This window comes from Carettochelys insculpta, chromosome 25 (assembly GCF_033958435.1).
Source record: "Carettochelys insculpta isolate YL-2023 chromosome 25, ASM3395843v1, whole genome shotgun sequence".
Taxonomy (NCBI): Eukaryota; Metazoa; Chordata; order Testudines; family Carettochelyidae; genus Carettochelys; species Carettochelys insculpta.
The window spans coordinates 3,358,738-3,380,490 of record NC_134161.1 but is presented as its reverse complement, the minus strand read 5'-3'; the positions used below and the strand labels follow the sequence as shown (position 1 = coordinate 3,380,490).

The window sequence follows — 21,753 nt, the reverse complement described above, 5'->3', positions numbered from 1 at the left end:
CCTAATAAATTATTTTGTTAGTCTTTCAAGTGCTACTGGACTGCTTTTTTGTTAAGATCTGACTTATCCACTTAAACTCCATCCCATTGCAAAGTCAGCTCTCCTCAACAGACTTCTACCTATAAAGGTGCTCATAATTAAAACAGATAATTTTGCTCTCTATAATCCACTGAAAACTAAATTAATTTCACAGTACCTCAAACAGAAAACAGTGCAGCACACAACACATGTTTGAGAAAATGATTTAGGGTTGGCTCATTTACCAACATATTAGAGCAAGCATTTAATGAAGCATTCAACTAGTCCCACCTGCTAGTTTGGATGAGCAAGTACACAAAGTGTAATCCTAGCCCACGATATTTATCCTACTCAAAACAAAGGAATAGGGGAATACTGCAGTGGAGATAGCAGTGTTAAAAATTTTAAACACAAATTCAAGAGCCTCCCATTTGGTGCAGCCAGTACAGTGAATAAAAAAAAGGTATTCATTGCCCAATGTGACTTCCATGTCAACTTTGTGAGCGAAGAAAGTTCACAGAGACAGCATTGCAGACAATGGAGCTGTAAGCATTTGACCAATCCCACTTCGGCTCAATGGTTATTTTTGCTGCTGCTGCTTTGTTTTTGACAAGTTTTATGCATTAGTTATCTCACTGTGTAGTGGTAAGAAGAGACAAGGCATGTGGAGTATCTGATGTAGGGTAGCTAAGCTAAGTCTACAATACATCCTTTGCTTAATTACTCATTGGGAAAAGTTAGAAAAGATTGACGGAGCCAGACCAATACCCAGAAAGCAGCCACTTCTACAAAGGCCCAAAAAGATTAACAACGGAAGACTGCTCGTCACCACCTACAGCCCCCAACTCCAACCCATTATCCACACTCTATAACCTATACGGGACCATGATGTTGCACTCTTGCAGGCCCTGGGTGACAGACTTGTTCTTTCCTACAAACAGCCGCCCAACCTCGGGAAAATTCTCACTAGCAACCACACGTCACACCACAGAAATACTAATCCTGGAACTTCTCCTTGCAACAAACTCCATGGCCAATTCTGTCCACATACTTACACTACACACCCCATCACTGCATCTAGCCATGTCAGATACATGGTCGGGGCTCATATTCCTCCACTTCCACTAAGGTGATACACGTCACGAGCCAGCAATGCCCTTCTGCCATGTATATTGGACAGGAGGGTGACAAAGGACTGGAATGCATTACCAAGAGAGGTGTGTGTTCTCAAACAAAGAGACTAACACCAGCTTACAAAGGGAGACACCTGAAGTGGTATTTATTCTCAGGTTTGATACTTATCACTTCGGACTCAAAGACATCAATTACCTTATGCACAACAAGGACAATTTCCCCACCTTTGATATTTGCAATTACCCCAGACAGACCACCTAACAGATACTTAGAGAAACTTTTTTTCCTCCCTCCCTTCACCACTCCCCCTTCCGTCTGTCCTGTATAGCTCATTTGTCAAGTTTTTATTTCGTTTTTTTTCAAATTCTCTTTGTCTCTGTTATCAAATATTACGATTCTCCAGATCTGAATCAGTGGGCCTGTCCCACGAAAGCTCATGTATGGGGATGCACCTATTCATCTCATAGAACGGGAACGGACCTTGAGTGGTCATCAAGCCCACTCCCCTGCACTCACTTCTGCACCTATCAACAGGCCTGACAGATTTCCTTTGCAACAAAAAAAAAAAAAAATCTTCATTACCCTTTTAGGCATCTCTTACAGTCAAAAGTACAAATCCCTCACCATCTGACATTCTACACGGATGGGGAAATATACAGAGGTAAGTGACTTGACAAAAGGTCCTCAGTGGCAGAGCTTAACAAGATTCTAGCTGACTTAATGCCTCAGCTTTTACTTTTTCCCTGCACCACATCTACTTTCCCACAGAGTTCAGCTTTAAAACAAGTTTCATTTTCTCTGGATGTGCTCGAAATAGCAAGCACACCCATAAATTAGAACCAGCCATGGCACTTTAAAATTGGAGAGAGGAGGATCACACAAAGGCTCACTTATTTATCAAGTTTCAGACCTGAGTAAGTTTGAGCTGAGAATTGCAATCCCCAGAAAACCCAGAATTTATTCAGGGAAAAACTAATGGAGCACCACCTTCTTGTCTTGAATACAGAGGCATTATAGACAGAAGTTGTGGGTACAGGGATATGGGAAACAACTCTGCCTTCCCATTACATTTATCCGCATCAACATGAGCTATGCAAGCTTTTTAAGTAACAGAACAAGCCTCAGGACTGTCGAGGCTTCTCCTTACTGTAGCTTCATGTTTTGACAATACAATTTTTTACAAGGCATTTGTCATTAGCAAACTTTAGACAAGGTTAATGAAAGTCCTGTCACTTTAATGTCTAGCCAGCTTTAAATTACAGATGTCATGTGCCATCACTAAAGAAAGGGCACACTGCAATAATACTATAAACTATCATCTCCAGGGACACACAGGTAATTGCACAGCTCATTAAAAAACGGTTTTAATTATTAATTGACCATGTCAGAGTTGTCCTTTGAAGTCAACTTTTTTCCCCCTTGCATGCATTATGATTCCATGCTGACCTACAGAACTTTGAGTACTATCTAAGGGATCACCAGGCTGGGTTCAGGAATCACTTTGTAAAGTGGCAACTGTATTTATACATAGCAGACAACAGCACATACTTCCCAGTATGTTTAAATTACAGGGGACGACTGGACTTCAAAAGGGATTCAGCTTCTTGGGAAAAAGTGATCAAATACCTTGACTGGAATTTGAGCGCGTGTACACCATACAATTACACAAAAGAAGATGATAATGGTGACTATGCCGGTCTTCACGTTGCCCTCCATTGGTGCAGAATTTTCTAACCTATTGTCTGGCTTAGCATATAGCAATCTACTCAGAGAGCCTTTATTTACCATTATAACCTCTCCACGCCAAGTTAAGAAGTGCCTCCCTCTTTAAGCAGTCCTGAAGGTAAGTGCTTGACATGAATTTGAGAAATGGCTAGCTACTCAGGGTAGATGATATCTGTGGCTCTTGATCCTTTGCTGTTCCAGAGCTCTACCATTACAAAATAAAGGTTCTCAGCTCCTATCACACGGCATAGCTTCCGTGAGCAGCGCTAAAAGACAGCAGAGAAAGGGTTGCCAAGCTGTCCAGCCAAGACAACGATACCAGTGGCAAGCTTAAACGAGTAATTTTATATTTATAAGGCGAGACAGTTCATAATGTCAGATGACAAAGTGCTAGCAGATTTATCATCCAGTTGAACTTTCAGTAAGGGAACAGAGGTCCCCAGTTCCCTCCTTTATGCATTCACTTAGAGGTTTAACCCACCTATTCTTGATCACAGTTCCAAAGCAGCTTCCCAGCAGCAGACAGATGAGGTACCCTTCTCATTCATTGCCTGGTGGAAGTGGAACAGAAAACTTTAAAATGCTTTTCATTAACTATCAAGACTTGGAAAGCAGCATACTTGGCATTATTTATATACCTGTAGTAACAAAATTATGACACTGCCAGAAACTTTACTTCTAAAACTAGTCTTGTGTTGTGCATTTATATTAATTGCTATGCCCAACCAGCAGGGTAAGAGAAGTCTGGGATGAAAGACAGACACTGCAAATCTAGTCTCAAATTACAGCATTTTGATTTGGTTAGGGTTGCTGGTTAAAAGGCAGATGAAGCACACAATACTTACGCTGAGAAATCCCAGAAATAAAACAGAGTTCCTCTTGAAATGAGAAAATCGGACCAATTGACTCAGTGTCATTACTGCTTCCTCGATCATTCGAAGCTTAAAACATCTAATAGCACAAGGTTATGGTAACTGAAAATAACCTACGATTATCCTTTGCTCACCTTATAGCCCCTATTTAGGCAGTGGGGGGCAGGAAGCAGGCACAAGGCAACCAGCTGCTAAACCAAGGAATTTAGTTGACTTGACTTAACTCTCCTTTGCACAATCCCCTTGTAATCCAATAAGAGGTCAGTAGGGCTGGGTATGGTTTGCACCAGACGCCCACAGTTTTATTGTTACGTACACCCGATATCACAGGCATTAGAGAAGCATAAATAAGGGAAGCAAACCTACTACAGCACAGAATGAACATGTAATGGCGTACGTAAATTATTAATAAAAAACTTCATTTCAAGAAGAGTTACATATGCACAAGATTAGTCCTATAATCTGACTTCTCATCACCAATCCACCTAGTCCAGCACCTTGGCCCTGGCCAATACCCGAAGCTTCAGAGGAAACAAATGCTTTGTGTACTGGACTGGGCTGTCTAGTCCATGTATCCCCCCTTGCCCCGGCTCCCCCCAAAAAAGTTTTCCCAGTCCTGTAGAAAACCTGTCTTACATCATGAAGCTTGAGACTTGATTTCCTTTTCCTAGTTTTGCATACACATGTTAGGTAATTAAATTGTGCCCATTTTAATACTCTAGCCATGGTATTAAACTGGCCTCCAGTGACAGTGAGTTACCCAGGTTGTCCACTAAACGCAATGAAGTGGTTTGCTTTGTGCAGTCTCCTGCTATATGCAAACCCTGCTATTCTACTAACTGTTCTTGTATCGTTTGGGAGGGGGTGGGGGAAATCAGAACTCTCTTCCAGCACTAATCCTTCCCAGCATGTAGAATACTAACCCAAATGAGGAAGAGTTGTATGATCAGACCCACAGGAGGAGGAAGACTTCACTTCTACACCTAGCTACCCCCTGTACGTGTGAGACCCCCAGAGAGACCATTCAAATCATCTGGTAGCTGCCAGAGCACTCAACATGAACCCCCTTCTCCCAAATGACTCCAAAAAAGTTTCATCTTAAAGCACAAGTTTATCATTGTCAAGTTGGGAAACCCTGCAAATGGTGAATATAATGAATTTGCAAGCATCTTTAATGGCATTCACAGGCACTGCTCTAATACAGTTCGGTCTCTGATATAAAAATCTAAGTACAGTACAATGTACAATATTCTAATTAAATTGAAGAATGACTGCACCAGCCATGTTTCCATTAGCCTGGTTCTTATTTGATTTAGCTGCAATAATGAATGCTGAATCAGATTAGGGCTGTTAAAAGTTACCTGGCTTTTCGGATCTCCTGAAATTAGGACAAAATAACTGCAGATCCATAATAGCACAAGACATTTAAAATAAAACCCATTTATCTTCCATTACAATTGCCTCAATAGAGAAGATAAACATATTAACCCCCCTCACTGCACCACAATCCCCTATGAGAAGCACATTAAACACAGAAATCAAGTGTCACAAAAAACAAACCATATATCAGAGGATACAAGAAAAGCTTTTTCTTAAAGCACAGTGAGAGCATGCAAAACACAACTCAAGATATTATCTTAGTGACAGAGCACCAGATTAACCATGGGCTTCTCTGAGTATCGTTGCTCTTCTTTTCCCTCCAAACCAGCCACATAAGCATGCGGAAACAGCCAGTATTCTAGAAATTAGTCAAGTGATTGAGAGAGGAAACAAGTACATAGTTTACCTGCCTTCCTCATGGAGTAGCAGAAAGTTGGAGTAACGTTAGGGGGAAAGAGCGTATCACCCAGAGAGGTTACCACCAGAGTCCAAGAAGAAAGTAATCCTTGAGAATTTAAGGATCTGTTCCATGACCCCGTGCCAACCCTTAACACCAATGACATTTTGGTACCATGTCAATAAAATCTGTCCAGTAACCACGTCAACCTCATTGCTGCACACATAACATACAGTATTATTGTCACTATTTATTTTAGGCACCATTTTATGGGGTAGCAATAAAGTACAACGGCTCCTTCCTTTCCCTCCAGCACTTACAGAACAAGTAAAATTTAGGTGCTCTGTGCATTGGACAAATGGGGTGACGGCACAACTCTTGGGTCCTGTTGTGCAGGCAATGGTTAAAGTGGTAATCGCTCCTCATAATGGTACGGGGGCTCTGCTTATGCCTATGACACCAAGGCTCGTTCACGGTGCATTATTGACAACAACACTGCCTCATAACAGCCTCCAGGGCAAAAGTACAGCAACAACAAGATAATACACAGTCAACGTGTGTGTGTTAGACTGAAAACATGGGGGGGCTAAAAATGGTTTTCAAAGGGTCTCTCTGGCAGCCAAAACCGGGGTTTAAATCAAATGAGCTGTCATCAGCTACACCGACACCTGCACGTCAATCACACGATGCATTTTGGCCCAATGCTAGAAGGGATAGAGAAAGTCATTGGAACTTCAGGAAAGTCAGCTCAGCACTCCAACATTGAGAAACCGGGCTTTCAAAAGAGGCCCTATAGATAGGCCCTGTGTTCTGCATAGGCATTAAAGATTGTTCTCTTTTTCACACTGTTGGCCAGTATTGTGGAACATCTCTCCTTCCGTTATCGGACCGTGAACACCCTTATCCTCAACAACGTCACAAGCATGCCGCCTTCCACATACCAAATATCATTCTTAGGCCTAATTCTACTTGTAAGTACACTTTACGGACAAAATTAAAACCTCAAATAAGTTTGTCACTATGAGGAAGGTTTCCTAGAAACACATGAACTTTCCTGCTGAAAGTCAAATGCATAACAAAAGATTAGGAAACTAAGCAATTTCGAGTACTGCTGATCCCCAGCTTAAATGGAGACCGTGTTCTTGGCAAGCCTGCGTAAGTTGAATTTCCATGTAACTTGGGGAGCCAGGAAACTGAGCAGTGCAGCAGCGCTGGTCAGTTTCTTGTCTCCCTTGAGCAGCTGCGAGCCAGGAAGCCAGGCTCACAGCACTGTTCAGTTTCCTGCCTCCCACAGCAAATTACACATTGCAAGGTGAGCTACACATCTCCAAGTTACACATCCCTGGTCAGTTTCCTGGCTCCTGACAGCGGAGGGGAGCCCCGAGCCAGGCTGCCGCCTGGTTTCCAGGAACTAGGAAACTACTCCTGTCAGGGGCAGCAGCCAAGGGGTTTCCCAGCCCCAATCGGGTCGGCAGTCGCGTTAACCTGAGAAACGCACAACTTGCTTGCGTGTGTCTTGGGGTTTTAATGTGTATGATTTCGAACATAACCAGAGGTTAAAGTAAGCAGGTATGCCCTGGCACACAGCTCCATCATGAGCTGACTGAGCTGCAGCAAAAGCCAACAGGGAGCTATTTAAAGAGCTCACAGCGACCCAGGCTGCAACAGGACAGGATCTGTGAAAAAAAAATTAAGTTACTTTTGCCTCCATATAAAGTATACCTTTAGTTCTGAAGCGCTGATATAAGCCTCTCGGGAGGTTTTGAGTCAAATGCCTCTAGAACTTCTACTTGATGTTCAACAGACGTTGAACAACATAGCTTGAAAGTATAACCGATTCAGCGACCACACTTGCAGATTATAAAAAAAAAAAACCATTTAATAGCTCGAGTAACCCAGAGGGCAATTTATTGTCCAAGGTAACGCAGTACAACACAAAGTGAAAAGTCAAAATGATATTAATCCTTCTGTGAAGCTTATTTTTCACAATGTTCCATTTTAAGGTACCCAAATGTGTACTTTGCAGCTACATTCCCCCACAACCTCTAATATTTCGAGCACACAGATGTGTTCAAGTTAAAAAGCACCTTTAGACATTACCTAAAATCCAACCCACGAGTTCCTGCCCCTGGTGTTCCATAACTTTTTCTGCGTTTTAAACACTGCACTTCCAAGAGTTACTCATGAAAACACCTGTATTAGATCAAAGAATTAATGCATCTTCCTTTTGACAGGCTTTATATTTATTAATGCCGAGAGCTATGTTTAGCTTTGCAGAGTATCATGGGATATAAATCTCTTACCATAAATAAACCAAGTACTGTATACGTAATATAATTTGGTTAACAAAAGTGCCCGTAGGCTGCATTTAACACAGTTAACATGGCACTCTCCTGCACTTCACAAGTATTCACACACTACTCATTCAATGGACTTGTGGAATAAGCCAAAGGTTTAAAATTGGAGAAGCTTGCATATCCCCTAACCCTCCACATTCAATAAATAGTCAAGACTACAGTAGCTCCCAAATCAGTAATAGGAAACAGTACTTCAAGCTCATCTGGCAACACCAAATGACAACTAAATAATTAAATCCCAAGTGTCTAGACATATGACACTAAAATATTGTACCAACATGAAAATGTATCCCAGTAATGGGTTTTTATTCCTATAATACTGTAATCTTCAAAATCTTCTCTTTCATTCAGTCAGAAGAGATCATGAGTAGGATAAGTGCTTAAATATTTTTAGATCCTTGCTTATTATTGACAACCATTTGCTCACCGTACAAAACCGTTCAACGCATTCCCTGTGCCAGATGTTTTACAATCCTGGCAACAGGCAAGAAAACAAAAGTTCAAAGTGTGGTCCAATGGTTAAGGAGCTGGATAAGGCTTATGGTGATGTGCTGCTTTGCCACAGACATTCAGCGGGCTGGTCTACCAGGGACAGCAATGCTCATTCAAGGGCTATAATTTCAAAAGCAGTCAGATGTTCTATGCAGCAACTGGCCAGGGCCGATTCCTCTACCGGCATGAGCAAGAAGCTCCCTAGTGCACATTAACACAGAGCTGCATTTGCACATGAACTGAAGGTGAACTCTTTACAATTCTGCACTGAGTCGCTTTGGCCTTTGGCAAGAACATGGATCAGAATGCAATTCTTTACCTTTGTAGCCTCCTCATCTTGGCTTGTAAAGCATATGTGAGTTATTTTATAGCCATCTTTTAATACTCAAGGTGCTGTGTGTAAAATTTTTCTCTTCTCTGTAAAAGTGGCAATAAAACAAAAAGAAAACTTAGCTGCATCATAGGAATGGTGTGAACATTGAAACAAAATGAGAGCATCTGATAAAACGTAGTAGAGAAGTGCACAACAAGACTGAGTGTATAGGACAAGGTGCACCTCCTAAAACCGGCACTCTCTGGCACGGCTTCATCCCTCATTAAGCAGAGCCGGGAATGTTCTTGGATGAAGGAGCCGGAGGAGGAGGCCAAACAGCTGGCAGCCCCATGGTGGAGCAGCACAACAAGGCCGGGGCTAGAGTGCTGGCTTCCCCCCCAACCGCCCCTCACAGGAGGACCAGGGCCAGTGGGGAACAGCCAGGGACCAGAGAGCATTAACCTCTCCTGGTCTGGCAAAATCCCTTGTTTGGGACCGCTGAGATCCCCAGGGGACCAGACCAGGGAAGTGCAACCAGTAGTATCAGGCAAGTAGAGCAGAAATTACAAACTCCAAGCTGCTTGTTCCAAATGGTAGCATTACCAACACTTAATTTATGCTTTCCTGCTCCTCTAGTCAGTCTTTTCAACAAATAAATAGCGAACAAGTCAACAGACTTCACCCATTCACATAAAACTCGTGACATTCTGATTTACGAACTCAGTACTACTTAGCACTTCTCTATTGCCTTTCATCTGATGCTTTCCAAGCATTTTATCCGTGTTGCCAGCATTCTTGTCATACAAGTCTTATGTATTAGTCTTACAGAGGGTAGCAATTGAATACATTGCCCCTCCCACACTGTATTATGAAAACCACCACCACCACTTCTGGAAATGCAACAAGCATGGGCTCAAGGCTGTCTTTTGTAATGTCTGCCCTTCCTCATTTTGCCCTCTAGAACAGCATATGCTATTTTCAAGTTAATTATTTCAATTCCAACTTTCATTAATGGGATTGCATTGTAACATAATTCATCTTAGCTCAGTACTGGCTAAGATAACAGTAGTCAAGATAGATTTTGAAATGGATCCTATAACTAAGGAAAGATACAGATCCGACAGGGATTTTCAAAAGGGCAAACTTGAGTGTAAAATACATAAAATAGATTAAGTGAAAAGATAACTAGTGGTGACATTTTCTAGACTACAATAAGACATGCTTCTGTGGTTAGGACCATGCAAGGTGAGAGCATGTTAATGGCTAATTAGGCTCCTGTATTAACTAAAAGGCAAAATGAAAAAAGCTTCAGTATACTATAGAATCACTTTGTCATACGGACATTAATTCTGGCTGTCAGTATATCATTGATTTTCTTAGAAGCCTTTTGAAGATGATGCTAGAATGCTAGTATCACATTTCAAAGCACAGACCACCTACACTTGCCTTCGCAGTAAATAATATGTACATTTCATAATGAAGAGACTGGCTAATGGTAGACATTAACAAGAAGCGATTGTGTCCTGTCCCCCCCGCGCCCCCAACCCCCACTCCTCATCCAATAACTAGCGTTTGCCTTTACAGAATCAAGGTGTAAAAAGGTAAATTATGACCTTCAAGTTGAAGTGCAGTTCTAGCAAAAATTTCCTTTACACAGTAGGTTCTCCCTTCAATGAGAAGGGCCTGAGTCCACAGAGCCTAGACAGGAAATTTCACTAAGCGGTTTGTACCCCAGTTATAAGCTTCACCTTCCACCCAGGTCAATCACGAGAGGGATGGCTAAAGAGTCACAAAATCAGCTCTCATCTCAATAACCAAGAGCGCTTCAAGGAGGAAAAATTCCAGTCTAAGGAGACAGCATCAGCACTATCTGGCTTTTGTATCACTTCACTGTTATTATTTTAATTAATATGGCTACCTATACACCCACTCTCCTGAAGATAAATAAAGCCATCTCAAATGCTTCTAAAACTTAAAGCCTGCAGACTACTAAATATTAAGAACACAATTTGCTTCATCTTCCTTTGTGCTTTCTGAATGTCTGGTGTACCCACCTCTCCCATTGTATTCAAATTCACAGTGTTGCTTGGAAAAGCACAGCCCTCGAGCACACAGTTAACTTTAAATTCTTCTAGAGTTAAGCAGCTATTGCCAAGCATGTTTTTCTCTAGTGCATCTGCGTTATTGGACACCAAAATTTCCCAAAGCCTCTATCCATTATGGCAATTAAGTAGCTTCTAATTTCTAGTAGCTCCTATTTCTCAGTTATCAGAATGAATGTCGTAAGAACAATTTTTAAGACGTTCGCTCAACGCGTGGGGAGATTTTAAACACTAACGTTGCAAAACATCTTGCAATCCAGTCTACTCGCTGCTCCCTTTTCAGAGCAAGTCAGTACAACAAACAATGCAAGACTCCAGGTAAAGCTCATGAGCATTTAACAGAAGAGATCCACACCTCACACAGTAATGAATAATACATATGCATGTGCATACTGAAAGGCCATGCAATTCATGTTAGCCAAAAGGTCTTTCTACGTCAAGCATGATGAATATCTGCAAACCTCTGGCCTGAAAAATAACTTGCAGGGAATGTTCTGTGTATGTGGGGAGGGTTAATGAAAATAACATTTTCATTTTAAGCTATATAAATCCTCAACTGGCACTCCACTGCCCCACGACCTCCTTTTACCCAATTCTTGTTCGAGCTATTTGCTAACGTAATTGAAACCTTCTTTGAGAGTCTTCAGATTTCATTTTGTGTTTTGGGGACAGTGTGGTTGAAAGACGTTTCCCATCCATCTTTCTTAACATGCTTAATCTGAATAGAAGACCCAACTCCAAGATCATGCTTTTGATGGATAGCTCACCTGCTTGGAACAGAAGATAGTATCACACTCTGAAACTCTACAGAAAACCTGCATTCACGCTCATTTTAGCTTCTCTTACCCCAGCTAACCATTATACATACTATTCGGGTACAGTACCATTAGAAGTTGACACAATTAAATAAGGTACCACGTGCAGGCAGAAACGCACGCTTAAAAGACCTCCACAAAGTTTCACATTACATTTACAGACATTTCACGTTGCAGAACACATCTGCTTCACCCACCACTTCGACCTCAAGCCAGTCAAACATGGCAGCCATTTTCAGTTATAATGAAGATTCCCCAGCAGAGGAGCATTAAGGGATTCTGAAGTGATTTATCCAATTTAAAAAAGTAAACACATCTTCTTTATGCTGCAGGTAAAAATGCACCTGCAAGAGTTCTCTGAAAGTCAATATTTCCAATGCCAAGCAAGTTTCCATCCATCCCCAAGGAACACTTTGGCACACAGAACTTATAAGCATAAAGCTGCTTCCTGAGAATCTGGCAGCAAAGTTTGGCTAAGATGATAAGGCAAGACAACCCAGTGCAAGACCGAAGTTGTAACTCATTAGCCATGGCTAGAAGATGTACTTTTTCTCCTCGGAGTGCATATTGCACAATGAAATTAACTTAACTCAGACCCACTTGGTAAACATTAACGAAGGGTCCTGTGGCACCTTCTACACGAACAGAAAAGTTTGGAGCATGAGCTTTCGTGAGCACAGACTCACTTCATCAGATGCTGGTCTTGGAAATCTGCAGGGCCAGGTATAAATAAGCCAGAGCAAGGGTGGGGATAACAAGGTTAGCTCAGTCAGCAAGGGTGAGGCTGACTACCAGCAGTTGTTCTGCAGGTGTCAACACCAAGGGAGGGGAAGAGCTCTCCTATGGGTTTTTGTATATTGTAGGAGAGCACTTCAATCTCTCGGGCCACACAGTAGCAGACTTAAAAGTAGCTATCCTACAGCAAAAAATATTTCAGGACCAGACTCCAAAGAGAAATTTCTGAGCTACGATTCATCTGCAAATTCGACGCCCTCAGCTCAGGCTTAAACAAAGACTGTGAATGGCTGGCTAAATAAAAAAGCAGCTTCCCCTCCCTTGGTGTTGACACCTCCAGAACAACTGCTGGTAGTCAGCCTCACCCTTGCGGACTGAGCTAACCTTGTTATCCCGACCCTTGCTCTGGCTTATTTATACCTGGCCCTGCAGATTTCCAAGACCAGCATCTGATGAAGTGAGTCTGTGCTCACGAAAGCTCATGCTCAAAACTTTTCTGTTAGTCTACAAGGTGCCACAGGACCCTTTGTTGCTGTGACAGATCCAGACTAACATGGCTACCCCTCCGATACTTGGTAAACATTATACTCCTAAATAAAAACAGCCAAGGTTAAAATCAAGCAAGGTTTGCTTTTGCAAACCCAATCAACCCTCATTTAGATTATATACCCACCCACCCATGCAATTACCCAAGTTTTACAAAGCAGCACAATGTTTTAAAAACAAACAAGATCCATTTGGTCTGGTCCTTAGAGCAGGGGAGCGCCAAGTGGTGGCAGGGGATTTCATAAAGGGAGGAGCAGCACCATCATCAGCTGCTGGGTCTATGGCTCATTCATTTTATTAAAAAGGTTGAAACGTTACTGTTTTTATATATAATGTGTCTTCTTGGTAGTCTGTCGTGTCCAACAATGACGTCTTGCGAGTCCACAACCGATGAGCCTGTGCAAGCTCATGTGGCTGAGGAGTCCACGACTCGAATGGCACGGGCGTTCACAGTAGGGGCAAGGGAATTGTCCTGGCTATGTCGCTGAGGCTGCTGGTGTTGCTTTCCTCCTCTCAAATGCATCGCTGCTCCTTCAAGTTTTCATACACTTGCACGAGAGCACGCCAGCCTGTTTGGTCTTCTGCATACTGCTCTAGCTGCTTTGGCTTTAATCCAGCATCAGCAATGTTGGCCTTCACACAGTCTTCATACCTCTTGCAAGGCCTACACCTTGGCTCCTTTTGCCCTGGGAGAGTTCACCATAGAGGAGTTACTTAGGGATTCTCGACTCTTCCATTTGTATGACATGCCCTGTCCAGCTAATCTGGGCTTTCAGAATCACGGCTTCAATGCTTGTGGCTCCTGCTCTGTCAAGGACTTTCAGGTTCGTGACTCCGTCCTGCCATCCAATGTGCAGTATTGACCTCAGGCTGCGTGTGTGGAAGCACTCCAGCTGTTTCACATGTTTTCTGTGCAAGGTCCAGGTTTCACATCCAAGGACTACAGCCTTGGACACTTTCAGTTTATGGGCTGTTGGACATCGTGCTGATTCAGCACTCGTGCTCTCAGGCCTCCTGGTGTCTGGCTGGTCTTGCAGATCCTGGCACTGATTTCTTTGTCAAGGGAGAAATCATTGGCTATCACACCATCAAGGTACTTGAACTCGTCCACTGCTTTTAACTCTGTTCCTTCAATAGAGATTGAAGCAGGGGAGAGCAGCAGATCCTGCAGCAGGCTGAAACAGTGCCCCTGTCCTTCCTAGGCTGATGGCCAAACTGAAGAGGCGAGTGGCTTCAGCAAACTTGTTGATAAGCTGGAGATCAGATTCCTTGTGCCGTAAGTGCAGTTGTCAGCAAAAAGGGCTTCAAGGATGAGCCCCTCAAGTATCTTGGTTTAAGCATTCAAATGACAAGGGTTGAAAAGTGACCCAGCGAGCCTGTACTTTATGTAGACTCCATGGTCCAGGTCCCTAACTGCGCGGCTGAGGACACACGTGAAAAAAGTTGAATAGAACTGGGGCCAGCGCGCACCCTTGCTTCACGCCGTTGGATCTCTCAAATGCACCTGAAGACTCGCCATCCAAAAGAACAAAACTAGGCATGTCACCGTGAAACGGATTTATGAGGTTAACGAATCTTCTTGGGAAACCTAATTTTGACAGGATAATCCACAGGGCTTCTCTGTGGATGGTGTCAAATGCCTCGGGCAGGTCTATATAGACGGTGTATAGACCCAAGTTCTAGGCCCTTTTCCTGGACCTGACGAACAACGAAGATCACGTCAATGGTGCTGCGGCCTGGGCTAAAGCCACGCTGTGCCTCTGGTAGGTTCTCCTCTGAGCTGCTGGTGATCAGATAGTTGAGGATGACTTGAGCCAAGATCTTCCCAGCAGTAGAGAGAAGGGAGATGTCCCGGTAATTTCCAAAGTCAGCTTTGTTGCCCTTATTCTTTAAGAGCGAGACTACTGTGGAATCCCAAAAGTCTTTGAGCATGTCGTCTTCTTCCCAGATGCCAATCAAGATGTTGTGGAAGGCTTCAAGTGATCCTGGTCCTGCTGCCTTGAAATCTTCAGCAGGGATACCATCCATCCCAGCGGCTTTGCCTGAGCTGGTCTGGCTGATTGCCTTTTGCCCTTATCCATTGTAGGGGGCAGGTCAGGACAGTCTGTTGTGTGTCTCTGAAGGATCTGGTCTAGGGCCACAGGGTCGACAACGGAGGGCCTGTTGAGAAGGTTGCTCAAGTGCTCTCTCCACCTACCATTGATGCTGCTCTTCTCCCTCAGGAGGGTCATGCCATCTGCAGACAGGAGACATGTAGTACTTGGCTTTCAAGGTTCGGACACAGCTTTGATAGCACTGAAGAACATCCTGGACACCTTGGTGTCAGCGTAATATCGGACTTCATCAGCTTCTCTCCCCCACCACTCATCCTGCATTTTGCAAAGTGCAGTCTGTGCCTGACTCAAAGTGCTTGAAACAGTCATGTTTGGAGATTGAGGACCGATCATTTTGCCATACCAGAAAAGTGTTCTGTTTTACCTCTAAGATCTTCACGATGGTATCACCATTTTTGTCAAACTAGTCTTGGTGAACTTTCTTTTTTAGTCCTAGTGTCAGCTTGGCTGACTCCACCATAAGGGTTTTCAACTGGTCCCACTTTTGTGTCAGGTCTATGGTCAGAGGTCCATGGGACATCAGCATGTCATCAAGACCGGCTGCAAATTGGTCACGATAACCAGTATGTTGCAGCTTCCTAATGTTGAAGGAGGGTCTGACAACCTTGAGCTTCTCACAGTGCAGTGGTGTGATGTGCAGCATAAGGACAGACCTGACGAGTCTACGATCAGTCCAGCACTCAGCTCCCCACATAACCCTGGTCATCTTAACATCACCTATGTCCAGCCTGCAACTGATGACAGAGTCAATAAGGTGTCACTATTTTGATCTCGGGTGCATCCATGTGGTCTTGTATTTAAAATCGGTCTGCCTGAAGAGAGTTCTGGTTATCACCAGGTCATTTCCTACACACAAGCTCAGCAGAAGGCCATCTGTATTCATGTTTCCAATGCTGTGATGCCCCAACACCCCTTTCCAGGTCCTACAGTCCTTGCCAACTCTGGCGTTGAAGTCATCCAACAGGAGAAGCTTGTCACTAGGAGGTGCTGCTTTCGCAAGATGATCAAAGTCCTCACAGAAACTCTCTTCTGCTTCATCGATGTCAGTCAGAGTGGGGGCGTAAGCGCTGATGACTGTAACATGGCGAGAGGGGTTGAGGGGGAAATGGAACTGGATCTGGATCTAAGGCTCTCTGATGCAACCTGGTAGGTCAGGACCCTGGTGCAGAAGTGACGCCTTGATGGCAAGTCCCATTGTGAGGATTCTGTCTTTGTATTCTGGCCTGCCTTTCCAGAAGAAGCTGTAACGTTCTTTTGGTTCGCAGATGGAGCCTTCCTCTGCAAGTCTGGTCTTGCTCAGAGCAGCTATATCAACAACATTATAGCGTGCCAGTTCTCTTGCTATGACGGCCCTTCTTCTCTCAGGTCTCATAGTATTCTCCCTGTCCAAGTGGGTGCTAACGTTCCATGCGCCAAATATCATCTTTCTTTGCACTGTTTTTCAACCACTGTGAGGGTAAAACTGCCAGCTGCAGCATGCTGGCCAGTTTGGTTGGGACAAGCAATTTTTGGGAAACCTGTTCTAGACCCTTCCCTCATTTGAGGGTGAGCAGTGCTGCTTCTAAATAGGCCTGCTCAATCGTCTGGGATGTTCCCAAACTCCTCTGTTCTCCTGCGGTCAGAGTCAAGCGACCAAAGCCCACAGATCATCTATGTGCGGGTTTGGAACTACGACACCCAGTGGTCATCTCCACCTGTCGCTTCGCCCCTCCACCATCACTGCAGGTCTTTGAAGTAAACAAACAGAAGATGTAGAAGGATAAAGTAGACTAATAAAGTACACTGATTTGAGAAATGAGAATGTGCAAAGAACCTGTGCGGAAGAACGTTTTAAGTGGAAAAGCCACTGCACAGGGGAGGTTCCACTCTCGGCCTCAGAAGCCTGGTTCCAGTGATATGAAAAGTCACCACAGTTGGAGACCTCCTCGGCTGCAGTGGATGGCCATGCTGGTCTTCAATGCCTTGTCATGCCCTTCCCTCTCCACAGAGCATTGCAGAGACGCCTTCTTGATTGTTGGATCTTGCTGTTGATCTCATCCGTCCAGTTTGCTGGAGCTGACTTCGCAAGCTGGGATAGGCAAGTCCCTATGCACTGATTAGTAACGTGTTTACATTCTACGTACTTTTTTCTTACACATTCCAAAAGGGGTTTTTCCCCATTCAACGTAACTGAAATTACTGTCTGTTTGGATTATATTAGATGGGTTGGTGGGGTACTGCTGTTTACAGGGACAAAAAGGGGGGCCTGACCTAAAAGGTTTGCTCTCCCCTGCCTTAGAGAATGAGAGTGAAGCATTGTCTTTTGTAATTTATGTCCTCTGGGAGCTGACATGCTGGGATTTTCCACAGAATCACCAGATAATACGAACCACATACCTGTATTGTGCGGCCTATGGTTTTATGCAAAATGACAGTCAAGAGAAAGTGCCATCTCCATGTTTGCTATGCATCTTGATCAAGCCTTACAATCTATTTCCAGCTCTGCTACAGAGCCTCTCTGTGAATTTAAGCAAGTCACTTGTCTACACCTCGATCTTCCCCATCTTTAAAAACAGGGAGATTTGTCTGCCTCATAGGGATGCTTTTATTATGAGCCTCAAAAACAATTCAGTCCCTGGCTTTTCCGCTCCAAGTGCAAAGAAGGTTAAGTATGATTATTTAGACAACACAGCGTTAGGTACGTGCTCAGGATACTGAAAAGCGCTTTTGCCCAACACAACATAAATAGCAGCAGTACAACTGATCGGCCTCAGATTAACCTAGGGTTGACAGGCAGGGTTCCCTCTCATTTTTTCCAATCAATGGGGAGAATAAATTTTACGTGCACCCAGGCACGTGTACCACCAGTCGAAACACACATCCTGCCAGCTGAGAGCGTTCTGCTAATTAGCTGAGTGGCACCTGAATCTCTCCTGGGTGGCCATCCAAGCACTCGGCTTGCAGGGAATGCTGGTGACAAAATAACCGTTAGCACCTTGTTTCCTCAGGAGGGCTGACTATGGGACAAAGAGCACATATGCACCTTTTATGAAACTAAATACTTAAGAGCCAGTTCTGTGATAGCACTGTTTATCACATTCATCTAGGACTTACACTTGGGTATAACTGAACCTGTATGATGAAACCTAACAGCTAATGCACCGTCGAGCAGTGTTCTGTAGGGAAAGGAAGAATATGGTTTCCTATAAAGCTCTGTCTAATCAGAGATCCTGACCAAGAGAACCCATGAACAGGCACCACGGTCTGGAAGAACATAGAAGACCGTGAGAGAGTCCTGAATGCTAATCTCAGGTTTGCCACTGGCTCCATACACAGCTCCAGGAAAATCCCATCACCTCGTTGTGCCTCAATTTCAACATCCACAGGAATTTGTAAAAATAGGGTGCTGACCCTGACACAGATGGTGCGAAGAGTGGCCAATAATCTGAACATATTTAACACAAGAGAAGCATCCTCATTACAAAGGCATGTAAGTGATGCCATGCATTTCCTACTCAGGCTTTATCTCCATTATAGAAGACTACATGGGGCAGACAATTCGAGTTTGGACACAGTGGCCTGTCACGACTTTCCCTCCATACTGCATAAATGCGCACGTGTGCACACACTGAAGTTTATGAACTCCCAAATGTGTCATTTGAGTCCATCTGCGTCTCTAACAAAAAAATAAAGCCTCACTGGTTGAAGTCGAACCGTATTTTGAACTATCTCCCGCAGCTCGCTGTATGGCCCATAGCTTGAGAGATCTGTCACACACATACCGACCATGGCAGTGGAAAGGACAATCAAACAGTGCAAAATGAAGAGACATCTCCCCGTCAGGCTGCCCATCGTGTCACCTAGTTGTGGCAAAAGCGCTCTCAAAGCTCAGCCCTGCAGAGTACTGAAAGGAGGCGACCTGACTGATCTTTTTGCTAACACACAGTGACACTGGGTAGATTTACTGTTCAATCTGTTGCACAAATGATGTTAAGCATTAGAAGCTGCCTGTGGCCTGTAGCGAATTGAAGTCATGGGCAATCTGAGAGCAAAGTTGAAATTCACTGTTATCAGCATATTTCCCACCACCCCCACACACCCCTCTTTTACTCCCTTACAAGATCATCCTCATACCCCTCCGCCACTGTATTGCACAGGCCAAAGTGTTCATCAAGTCAATTAACAACTTTGGTTGCATCTTCCAACTCCTCCTCAGCCAAAGAAACAGCTAATTAAAATTCTTCTGCCCATTTAATTCAGATGGAAAAGTCAAACATTTAATTTTGTAATTTAGCTGAAACAGGTCCACATAGGAACACACTAATTTCTCATTCAGATTTCCAATTGAATCAATTTAAGGGTTGCCAATAGTACAGAAGCAGAAATGCGAAGAACAACGCAACTGACAATCACTGAAAGATACAGCCGTGCTTTATGAATTGGCAATTGTCTCAATGCCTATGAAAAGAAATCAATGTACATTACTGTCTAGAAACCGTTAACCTGCCTGCATCAGGTTCTAACAATTGAGCCCAATTAGACTTGCAATTTGGAGAGGTCAACAAAATGAACTAACAAAAATGAAGAAGTATTCCATTTAGCTCTTGTTCCTTTTCACGAGGATACGACTTTTACAGCAAGCTATTTTTTCACCAATTCTTTACTGCATTCACATTCTTTATCAGACAGCAATTTACAAAGGACTCTCAGAACTAAGTGGCACATTCAGCAACATTTCACTCCTTCAGAAATACCCAGAGTTTCACCATCAGTCCTGCAAGATGAATGAAGCATTTTAGATGATGGCAGAATTACTCCAATTCATCATGTGGCAAAATATAGCCCCTCAAGTCAGAAATCAAGAATCATTTGCACTCACACATGCAAGTATCATTTAAACCCATTTTTAAAACTATACCTGCCACACAATACAGGTTGAACCTCTCTCATCTGAAAGTCTCTCATCCGGCAACAACCACAGTCCGGCATGATTTTTAGTTAGCCAGACGATCGCTTATCATGGATGTGGCCAAGTTTCCCAAAATCCCATAAAGTTTGCGTACAGCCACAAATGCTGGTTCTCAGTGTTCTGTGCTGCTGTTTAGCGCGAATTTACCCCTAAATGTCTTCCACGAGCCCAGTAAGCAGTGGAAGTATTTGTAACGTGCTAAACAAGATTGACCTCTCGTGGTCCGGCAGATTCTCTCGTCCGGCACCGGTCAGGTGCCAAGGATGCCAGACAAGAGAAGTTTAGCTGTAGTTGAGGCTTAATGCATACGTATAGTCATTTAATAGCAACTATCCACTGTCATGTTTGGATTCAAGAATGCAGACTGAAAGCAATTCTGAATTTCACTTTCAAAAGCCTATTTCAATACATTAAAGCTATCAGTTTTTGTTCATCCTGTATCGTGGTTTGCTTTAGAACTGCTCAGTGTCGTAGTTCGGATCAGATTCTCCGCAGTTCATGCGTAAATTTGCAAATAAATCCCACCAGTCTTTGTCCCCTTCCCATCCACAGCTTATCACACAAATCCTCCAGGACTGCTTAGGCAGGTGTGCCGGGAGCAAAGCTTCATTACATAGGCACTGTCCCTTTCCTTCCATACAAAGCCATCCCCTCACCTCCACGCTCCTACTACATATTTTCTTAGACACACACATGATAAAAGGGATAGTACATGGAAGTGGATGTACTGCCAAATAATTCCTAGGCTGCATGCAAACTTCAGTTCCAGGGAGACTTTCCCAATATTCATTTTTCCTACCACACTCAGATTTTCTCCCAAGGAACACAAGGTGCATTGATTTATGCTCCATCATCTGCTCTGCTTTCAACCTAAAAATCCAACACATCTTTCAGCCCTAGAGCTCCTATCCACATCCTGGTGCTAGGAAATTAACTTGTTACAACCTTAATATTTTTACTGGGCAAGAAGGAACACCGTTCAACTGGTGTAGAGGTCTGTTTGTGAAGCAGGCAGACATGGTAATCATCATCTAAATGAGGTTTTAAGTAGTATAACCAGCATATGTTTCCCTCAGTGGCTCGTTTTCATTTTTTATCTGTGTCCAAGAGCTCACTGGGCCATCAGTCAACACACCTCAGGAATTTAATTCAGTTTAAATCAAATCTGTTGAAACACTTCCTCCTCTGAAAACACTCTATGAATTGCCTTATCTAACACGTTTAGCTTTACAAAAGAAGTGACTGCATTCTTGTTTTAAAGGAACTGTCCTCTTTGCGCATTGCTGGAGAAATGAAAAATGAAAAGATAAAAGGTACAGGGAAAAAAAAAAAAAATCATTGCTTCCCAGATCATATTTCATTTCGTTCTTGTTTCAGCTATAAAAGTTTAACCGCAAAGATTAACAATGGTAACTGACTAAACAAAGATGTACACCTCAATGTTTTAATATATCAGCGACCCCAAGCCCTAGGGTTATTTCCCTGGAGGTGATAACTGCAGCTGAACTACAGTTTCAAATCCCCATCTTTCAGAAAACCAACAAGGCACCTGTTCAAACAGACACATGTTAAGAGCACACCTGCCACGGGAGTAAAGAAAGGGCATTTGTGATTCTAGCACTCGCCTCCCCATTCATCTGCCTTTTTAATATAAAAAAAGTCACTGACACTACATGGACTGCTTTTCAATACATCAGCCAATATAGAATTTGGGTGAACTCCATCATAAATTACCAAGATGATAAGGACTGCAGACATAAAAGAGCACTGCCTTGATGAAATACTAGACAGAAAGATGCCCTACT

General features: G+C 43.4%; 1 protein-coding gene across 4 annotated transcripts in view; it reads right to left on the bottom strand.

The window, feature by feature from the left end:
• The window catches only part of CADM1 (cell adhesion molecule 1), a 334,752-nt gene that overhangs the window by 227,788 nt on the left and 85,211 nt on the right, over positions 1–21,753 (bottom strand). Inside the window, exon 1 of one of the 4 annotated variants that reach the window (XM_074977197.1) lies at positions 5,536–5,563. The exons of the other annotated variants lie outside the window; for them this stretch is intronic. Within the exon in view, the coding sequence (XP_074833298.1) occupies positions 5,536–5,548 (13 nt within the window). The 5' untranslated portion in view covers positions 5,549–5,563. Of the gene's footprint in view, positions 1–5,535; positions 5,564–21,753 lie in introns of those variants that run through there. 4 annotated transcript variants of the gene reach the window in all.